This window comes from Gossypium arboreum, chromosome 12 (genome assembly GCF_025698485.1).
Source record: "Gossypium arboreum isolate Shixiya-1 chromosome 12, ASM2569848v2, whole genome shotgun sequence".
NCBI classification, from domain to species: Eukaryota; Viridiplantae; Streptophyta; class Magnoliopsida; order Malvales; family Malvaceae; genus Gossypium; species Gossypium arboreum.
The window spans coordinates 2,611,769-2,621,645 of NC_069081.1; the positions used below are offsets into that span (position 1 = coordinate 2,611,769).

A 9,877-nucleotide genomic window follows, 5' to 3' on the forward strand; every position below is an offset into this window, starting at 1 on the left:
AGTTGAAATTCGAAACGACAAGGATCTGTCTAGCCGAAAACATAAGTGCGATTTCGATAAAGGGTTTATTGCTATAAATATCACAAATTGGCTCGATTTTTAATTTTTTAATTTTTTGCTGTGTAAGAAAATCATTTTCAAATCAGATTTTTCCAACAATCTCAAACTCAAACTACATCATCTTTACAAAAACTTCTTTGGCATACTAGGAAATTAAGCCAAAGATAATATCTACATAAATTTGAGCTACTATAATAGCACATTTATAATTTATGAATAAAGTTTTGTCAACATTGTCTCTCATACACACTTTCTCGAGCAGAAACTTGAGAGTCTCTAATACCATGCCCTTGGGGCCTTCTTTAATCCATTTAATGCCTTAGTAAGTGTAAAGGGTTCGTTTAATAGAGAGGAGAAATGTTGCAAACAAGTGATTGGGATGTACCAGAATAATGTGGAGAGGAAGACTGGAGCAAATCCAGTAACACTAAGCATAGCGGCAAGTGGTGGTTGTTAAGGTAGAGAAAGGGAAGTATGATTGACGATCAAGCTTAATTAAGAAGTAAATTGAGAGAATTTTAGAGAAAATCCTTTGAGAGTTCAAAATGTTGAAAATGCCAAAAGTGATAAAAGTCCTTTAACCTTTTGTGAAAGGCTCCTATTTATAGTGTTTCAAGAATAAGAGTTGCAAAATTGGTAATTAATATGAATAATGTAATTAATTTTCAATTACAATTGCATTAATGATTAGGAAGGGATAGTGAAAGGTTTTATTGATAATGGTAAATAGTGAATAAGAATTTACTATGTTTCTAAAATAAGAGAAAAACACTCAGTGTTACAAGAAAAGGTTAAGAGGAGAACTCTTAACTACCTCTATATCTAATCCACCAAGCCAAGCTCTTCAGAAGATCCCAAAAGTGAAGATAACCCGAGAACCCTGCCTTATCTCGAGGTTACTTCCACTTTTTTTACTTTAGTGAAGCGATACCACATGAAGCATCTTTCGTGAAACATTTCTTGAAATGCAAGACGATGTTGTTCTTGGATGAGTTATTCTTGTATAATGATTATTTTGACTTGTTCCAAACCTAAGGTATTCTCGACATAATTGTTCTCAATGTAGAGGTTATACTGAATAAGAGTTGTTTTGTGGTGATGTTTTTCTTAGTAAAGCTTGTTTTGAATTATAGCTCGTCTGAAAAAATAAACACAATTTTTTTAAATACAAGTTGTTCCAAACAATGGTTGCTCTAAACATAGTTATTCCTGAGACTTCATTATTCTAAACAAGTGTTGTTTCGAACTTCAATTGTTCTTAATAGGAGTTGTTCTCAAATAACAACAACACAAGATGAATGTTGTCCTAACTAAGCCATGTTTTGAACATAGCTATTTTGGACATAACTATTCTCGAACAATAGTTGTTGCTCTAGAAGAGATACTCTTGGTAGCACAATTTCCTAAAATATAATATTATTTATCCTAAGAAAGAGATAAAATGTTAGTAGTTAAAATTAAGTATCTACAGTAAATATATAAACATGATTTGGATGCTTGGGGTCTTCAAGTCCTTTGGGTTGTTCCATATACACCTCTTCATTGATAAAGTCATTCAAAAATGCACTTTTTACATCCAACTAGGATAGCTTGATATCCAAGTAAATTGCAATTGCTAGTAGGAATATGAAAACATTTGAAGAAACTTAGAGTGGTGGGTGATCGATGGTTCATTCTATTAGAAGTTTTGTGGAGAAACAATGGAAAGTCAAAGTGGTGCATGTCTATCGGGAAAGGAATAGAGTAGTTGATGCAATGGCCAATTCTGCGACTGGTCTACCTTTGGGCGTCCATGCTAATGTCGATCCCTCGTTACTAGTTTAACATGTGTTGCTTGAGAATGCTCAAAGCAGGGCAGTTCCAATATCAATTTTGATGTAATCATGATTTTACTTATTTGGTCATCAAATATTAACACATTATCGAGTATATTACATTCTTTATTTGATTCATTTAGTTGAAATGTACGTAAGATTTTGTTATCTAATTGACGGTGCATTTTATTCAATTGTCGTTATTCTTCTATTGGTTTTGGGTTTTTTTTTTTTGTAACATGTATAAGGAATGAAGTTGAAACAACACTATGTAAATTAGGCTTATATATGGTAGATGAATGTTGTTTTTAGTGAATTATAACCACGTACATGATTGTAAATATGTTGAAATCAAAACTAGATTTCACCGGCAGTAACATTGGAATATTTGATTAGGAGATTTAATTAGAGTTCCATTTTGATAAAGAAATCTTATTCATTTTAACTAAATTCCATCTTTAGAACTCAAACAAAAGAATGGCATGCAGTATGAAATCAATGGGAAAGACTGAAAATGGAAGGCTAGAGTTTTCTTTATAAAAAGAAATTGATTTTAAGTGAATCAACCACCAATGACCAAACCAATCATTTTAACAATATTGTCTAATACATGTGCTGATTTTAAATTTACAGTTGACGTTATATCCAGATGGTCAAATTTGGTTTCAGAAAAACAAAACACAATGGGTATTAAATGTAACCATTAAGGTGTTTAGACCCAATAGTATTCCTATTTATTGTTTTCCCTTAACATATTACTGCATGTTGCCTACCACCCTAACACTCTCCATAAATTTTCTGCTCTACACTCGAAATACAAAATGAAAAGATGATCATATAAAAATATAATTATGTCAACATTTTGGGTATATATAATGAATTACAATGTATCAAATTTTATAAATATATAGAACTTTAATAACAAAAGAAAATAGCATGAAAAACCACATCTATATGTATGGACTCATAACAATAGAGAAATTGAAATGCAGGATTCCCCAGAAACAGAATGCCTTAAATGATCACTGTTGTCACTGATTTTCAGTATTTGATGAGTATGGTTATTACTGGTAGAGCTTAGAATGAAGGGAAGAACCTATTAAGATTAGCAGGCAAAGAATAGAATTCTTCACTCCTTGTATCCGTATTGAAATTCCTGAACTTTTCCCACCAATGCCTTCCACTATCTCTCCGAACTGAGCTATGCCCGTAGCTGTGGGTGCAATCCAAGAAGAAAGCAACTATGAATCCCACTGTTGCCGGGGATGAGAATATTACTTGCATTACATTGTTGAACTGCAAATAAGCCATAACGAATATCAGCATGTTTAAAACAACCAATGAATAATAAATCTGTTGTTGGGATAGCACATGCATGCAAATCTAACACACTAACCCATGTAGAACGAGTGTGAACAGGGCCATGACCGGATACTAGTAGATACAGGTTGAAATATTGAGGTACGGAGAGGCCCATGAAGACAGAAAATCCAACTATAAACTTAGTCCTGAAGCTGTTCAGGTTGCAAAACTGAAGGAGACCCAGCCCTGCTGAAGCTGCTCAATCATGGTATTTTCAACAATTAAGCCAACTTGCATTAGATTTGGTGGCATATCACATAATTGATGCATATTGAACAGACCCTTTATTCCATTTTATTTTTCTGATTAATTTTTAAGTACTCAATGTGACATGAGCACTTAAACTCAGTTGTGTTTGCCAAGAAATGTGAAAGGGATACACATACCAACATAAGCAAAGAGGACGCAGTACAGAGCAGCCATAATTGGCAATGGTATTGAAGCCAGAACAGCCCCGAATTTTCCTGTCCATACTCAAATTATGACAAATATCAGATCAATCTCTCAGAAATAAGAACCCCAAAACACCAATAAAGCCCTGTTTCGGCTATTGTTTAGGCATTTGCATAAGCTCTTGTGAGTATTATCTTAAATAGAATCAGAACCAACAATAGATTTGGTGCCAACAAGATGGAAGAATATAGAAGATGGATTACCCTACCTAATACAGAAAAGAAAAGCATAAATACGGCCGAGATTTGAATGACTGTCCGACTCCCAACTCTTGTTAATCCCAAAAGACCTGCATTTTCACTAAATTACAGCAAAATAGCATTAGATAATAGATGACTACTGATTTCTTTTTTTTTCTTTTTCTTGCTTGCATCAACCATTAATTATTAAAACTAAGAAAACGTCAATTTATTGATATATATAGATATCAGAAATTTTGGGCAAGTTGATGTTAATTACACTGAAGCAGTGGAGCCACTTCCTGTACCAAATAAACCATCTAGCAAAAGGCCTACTCCCTGGGATCACAAAAAATGAATAACTGATTAGAATCTGAACTAGTAAAATGAAACAATCTTAGGAAATGCAGAACAAGAGATAAAGATTCATTTTTGTATTTACCAGCCAGCCAACACCACGGCTAAGCACAGAAGGTGGCATAGGAGTGGCACTCGCATATCTTGATGCTGTAATAAACGTACCTGTAGACTGCCAAAAAGAAGAAAATATATACAGAGATGATTCATGAGATTATGCAATGTTTAATTTTCATGCGTTCTGGAGCAAAGTTGACAAAATTTAGAATGATAGTATAGGTCTTGAAGGAAGAAGATATGTCTCAAGAATATCCATAAAGGAAATTTTGAAATTAGTTATAATTGGAACACTTATGGTCTAGCTGATTTATTTATATATTTTCAAAATTCGGGGTATATATCAGTACTAACGTCCCACAACACACCTCAATGATGGCAACAAAGGACGCAGCTATGACTGCAACAGCATCTCCAGCGTTAAAACGTGGTCTTCCCCATTGAAATGGATACGGAAACCTTATCCTGTATGTGCAGCAAACCAAAGATTTAGCTAACCTCTAATCGGACTCAACAGTACCCTGAGGCATGGAGGCAAAATCGCAAGTTTCATATATTAGTAATTGAGGGTAAACGATAGAAAAAGCCTACTACTGTCATATATTATACATGCTAATTGGATATACATAAATATATATATATCTGCCCTGCATATAAGATTGCCACTATTAAGATTCAATCTGTGAGTGTGTGGTACTTTTGATCTCTAAATACTATAATAAGCCGGTGTACATGACAGGAAATTGGAGAATACAAATTTGTAAATTACAGTATTTTAACATGATCATACAACTGAGAGAAGGGTATGGAAAGTTTGTGCAACCAATATGTCACAACTCAACCTATACATATGACCTTACCAAGGAGCAGCACTGATGAGCCCAGAACGATCAGTACGGCAGCTGAACTGAGTTTGAGGAGCTCTGTTATCATAAGCACCAGCTGCTGTCAAAATTTCTGCAAAAGCCCATACAATCGCAACGGAGAAAAGGATTGCAAAACGTTCAAATATTCCTTTCCTGGATTTCAGGAAATGTGGAACATACTGCAAAGTCATTAGTCATAAACCACATCAATTGGAAACTCAAAAAATTAAGTCATCACTAGTTGCAAATTAGTGAGAAGAGAAACAAAGATTATGGTAATGATCATGGCACAAGCAAAGGTGAAATCTATCCCATCACATAATACCGCACAGATATTAGCAAGCAAGAGAAATACACATCTTGTACGTCTACTATTTTCACAAAGGAATGTCAATGATACAAATAAATAACATTGCAGTTCCATTTTACATGCCCACGGTAAAGGCAAATTAAAGAATGTTCTTTGCAACCAAAGGGTTAAGAATGCAGATCACCTGAGATAAGAAAACAACTGCTACCAGTGCCGGGAGTCCGATTTCGATGCATCTGGCCAACTATATGCAACAGGAGAGAAAACAAAAGGGTCACTCTGACAAAAGAAGGAAAACAATTTACAGACACTAATGTAACTTAAACTGATGGAATCACCAAATAGACTAAAACTGATAATGTCTTCAAAATTTTAGTAGTTAGTTCGGATTACCACTTATGAAAAATAATACTTGAAAAAGAAAGAACTTAAATAAACATGGTTGTTTTACTTCTGAACAAAAGCAAACTCCCACAAAGAAACTCTGATGTTTCTCAATCAGTAACGAGGCTGAAAACATGTCCTAGTATCTGCTTGGACACAGCTATCTCTTGAGAGCAATGATAAAATGAAGAGTATGGTGCTCTTACTTGTGGAAAACCTTGTGCATAGAGCCCGAGTCCGGTGAGAATCACCAAAGGAATAGCTGCAAGAGGGCTGAAAAACCTAAATCACAACATATCAAAAAAGTCAATGGAACTGCAAAAACAAATCCCAAAATTCAATTATGCATGCTGCAGCATCCTACCTCGAAACAATTCTCCAGAAACCAAAGAACCCAATAACCATAGTGAAGAATGATGCAACAATAAGAGATCCTTGTACATCTCTCATGGATGCTTTAAACCTCTGAAAAGATCAAACACTTCCATAAGCATGCATACTAGAGAGGCATTAGTAATTATTAACTGTATTTAGAAGGAAAGAAAGTAGAAAGAAATTAACCCGGTGGGGATCAACGAAGGTGCTATATCTCCTGGATAAAGCAATGGAAATGGTGGGGATGATGAAAGCATAAGAACCTCCAATCACCACTGGCAGTCGGCTTCCAAACAATGTTTGCAATAGCGTGTTAATACCCGCAACGAAGAGAACAGTATTTATAACATCAGCTTTCTCCACCTGTTTCTCATCAAAACAAACAAATCGCTTAGCTAAAAAACATAGGCTAAATACCCCCAAAAAATGAATTGCTTTCTTACATTTCCACCCCCCATTAAAGGGACAATGATAGAAGATATGATAACAGTGGTCCCAAGCATCACCAAATAATGCTGAAATCCCAGAAGTACTGCTTCAGCTGCACTTTAAACCAGAAACTCTAAGCCACTTTAGAATAAAATGTGTCACAACATAAATAAGAAATTCCCTATGAGGCTATCACTCTTTTAGGTTCAAAAAACAGAGTTTGTGAAAGAGTGATCAAGCGTCTTGAGAGAGTTTTGTCGTTACTTGAAACCCAAGAAAACCAGAACCTCACAAGGAAAAGATAAAGATGAAGCATTATCATTCCATCTTGTTTTTAGAAAAAGTTCTCTTCGTGTATTTCTTTTTGCGGGTTTCGTCCAGCATGGGTTTTCTTTTCCACATAGAAAACCGAATGAAAGTGAAAAAGAAAAGAAAAAGACAAGGAGAGGAAGGTAAAGATGGGCGTACGCCAAGAAGGAGTACTGGAGAGGCAGAAATCAACACCGGGGAGCTGGTCTTTAACAGGGAAAGGCTGAAAGTCATCGGATTTTCCTCCACCGGCAGCCATTGTGTTATTGTCGGAAGAGAAGTTTGATTCTGAATATATATCGTAGGAGAAGCAGGGGAGGGGAGGGAAATGATGGGAAGGAAGAGGAGGAGCATCAAATCAATGCATGTGATGTGGTACTAGGAAGACGTTAGGCGGCCACGTTTTGACTGTAAATAGTTGTTATTTCTCATTTCTTTCTCTATTTGCTTTTCTTTTTTTCCTTTTTTTCGTCTTCATTTCATTTATTCCCATTTTTCCTTTACTGATATATATTCAACTAATTAAATATAATTTTTAAATTAAAAAAAAACAGAATAGACTTTTGTTTTTATTTTATTATTTTATATTTCAATGACCCAAATCCTTTCATGGATTACATAAATAAATCTTAATCAACTAAAAAATATATATTTTTTCACGTATTTTAATTATTAATTAGTTATAAATTAATCCCAAATAATAATTTTAAATTTTACCTGACTTATTTATAACGAAGAGAATGAAAGCATTTCAGTTTTTTTTCAAGATTTTTACAAGAAATTTTACTCGTGTTTCTAATTAAATATTTTTAATTTTTATTTTGTATCTAATTATTTTAAATTATATATTTTTATTCATGTTATTATATTAATTAAAATTAAAAGCAATAATACAGCAAAACTTACAACAAAAGAAGTAGGAAGTTTCCATTTGATTGTATAATATTAACTGAAATTATTACTAATAATAAGACTGTTTCTTTGTATTGCAAAGGAGTAAGCATTAAGCAAATCTATCCACCAATTTATAGTTTATTCGTAAGGACTTCCTACCCAATTTTGTTCGCCAATTAACCTCAAGCCAAATTTTTAATATTAAACTAAATAAAATTATTAAAATGTGTTTAATTATTTGGAAAAACTATTAAAATAGTCAATTTTATTTATTTTAGGTTACGTTTTAGTCACTTACATTAATATGTTGTAACATTTTAGTCACTGAGCCGTTAATTGTTGTTAACAATGTAATGGTAAATTGACGTGGTACATTAAGTCATTATTTCGAATAAAAAAATTAAGTTAAGTTATACAATTGGTCCCCATATTTTTTCGTTTTGAGCAATTTAATTTTTTTTTCTTTTATGTTCTTTTAACTTTTTTTTTTCATTCTCTTCTATTTCTTCCTCTGTTTTCCTCCTTTCTCTATCTCTTTTAATGTAGTTTTTCTATGTTTTCTATTTGTTAAAACTAAATGGAAAGAAGAAAAGAAAAAAAATTAAATTGTTCAAAAAAATTAAAGTATAGGGACTAGTTTTAACAAATAGAAAACATAAAAAAAAAAATTACCTTAGAAGAGATGAAGAAGGGAGTAAAACAAAGAGAATAGGAAATAAAGGAAATGAAAACAAAAGTTAAAAAGAACATAAAAAAATTTAAAATTCCTCGTAAACGAAAAGAAATATAGGGACCAATTGTATAATTTAACCAAAAAAAATGTAAAAATTATTTCAAATTTTGGAATAAACCCATATAATATTAAAAATACATATTATTATTTTGTTTTTATTGGTTAGGTTTACCAAAACAAACTAACCTATTGAAACAATTAAAAGGAAAAATTGGATAAATCCTGGTCGTGAAATCAAAGTACATTGGAAAATTAATGCCACTTTTTTCGTTTGCCCCATTGACCCAAATTCAAAAAATAATAATAAATAATATATAAATTTGCATTATTAGGTAAAGGTAGTCTATGGAAGGTGACCCAACCTTGTCTTGGGTTGGCTTTGTACAATGTAATTGGTAAACGACAATCTTCATAAGGGTGATTTTATTAAGAGATTAATCCATCCAATTTTAGTTTGTTGTAACAAATGTATTACCCTTGACTAAACCCATTTTACTTTTCCCTTCAAATTAACAAATCTGTGAGTAATACGATTGAGTGTTAGCTCGATTTATTGTCAATATAGAAGGTTATAGATTCAATTGCGTTGAAATACATTATCCTCCTATTTATGGGTTGAAGAAATAGCGAGCCTATGGGTAATTTTAAACAGGCATAAATCTCAAAACTATACATGAAATTCTTGTAAATTATTAACACAATTATTGATATAAGATCATTTTATGTTTATATATTGCATACATAAATAATTATATTTATTTAATATAAAAATAAATTTATTTATTTATTTCTTTAAATGTGTATGATTAAATCAAAATTAAAGTTTCAAGTATATATTTGAACCGCAATTAGAGTTTCACGTGTATAATTACACTAAATTAAAGTTCATGTATACAGTTGCACATTACATCAAAGTTCATGTATAATTTTAAGATTTATCTCTTCTAAACAAATATGATCAAAACATAAAATAAGATTATTAAGTATTAATAAAATGTCAATTAAGTTGTCATATTTATATGTGAATTAAAAGTTTTGGTTAAAATATGCTTTGAGTCTCTATACTTTTTATATATTTAAAATTAAGTCATTTTATTTTTATTTCAAAAACTTTAGTCTTTTTATTTTAGGATTTAAAATGGATAAATATAATAATTGCATATGAACTTTGTTTCAATATACAATTCCATACATGAATTTTGATTTGGTGCAATTATGTACATGAAATTTTATTTGCGATTCAAATGAGTACAAAATCAAAGTTTTTCCCATTTAAAAAATGCAAGTGTAATTGT

At 32.1% G+C, this 9,877-nt stretch overlaps 1 protein-coding gene across 1 annotated transcript; it reads right to left on the reverse strand.

The window, feature by feature from the left end:
- Positions 1 to 2,734: 2,734 nt before the first annotated feature.
- LOC108477185 (nucleobase-ascorbate transporter 4-like) lies at positions 2,735 to 7,430 on the reverse strand. Its single transcript, XM_017779654.2, has 14 exons — positions 7,115 to 7,430; positions 6,661 to 6,758; positions 6,404 to 6,580; positions 6,207 to 6,307; positions 6,049 to 6,124; positions 5,643 to 5,702; positions 5,143 to 5,327; positions 4,651 to 4,747; positions 4,311 to 4,397; positions 4,149 to 4,207; positions 3,898 to 3,989; positions 3,623 to 3,700; positions 3,271 to 3,431; positions 2,735 to 3,170 (listed from the first exon to the last, which is right to left on the reverse strand). Exons 1-14 carry the CDS (start codon positions 7,212 to 7,214, stop codon positions 2,952 to 2,954), a joined length of 1,590 nt encoding a protein of 529 aa, XP_017635143.1. The 5' UTR covers positions 7,215 to 7,430; the 3' UTR covers positions 2,735 to 2,951.
- Positions 7,431 to 9,877: the final 2,447 nt, after the last annotated feature.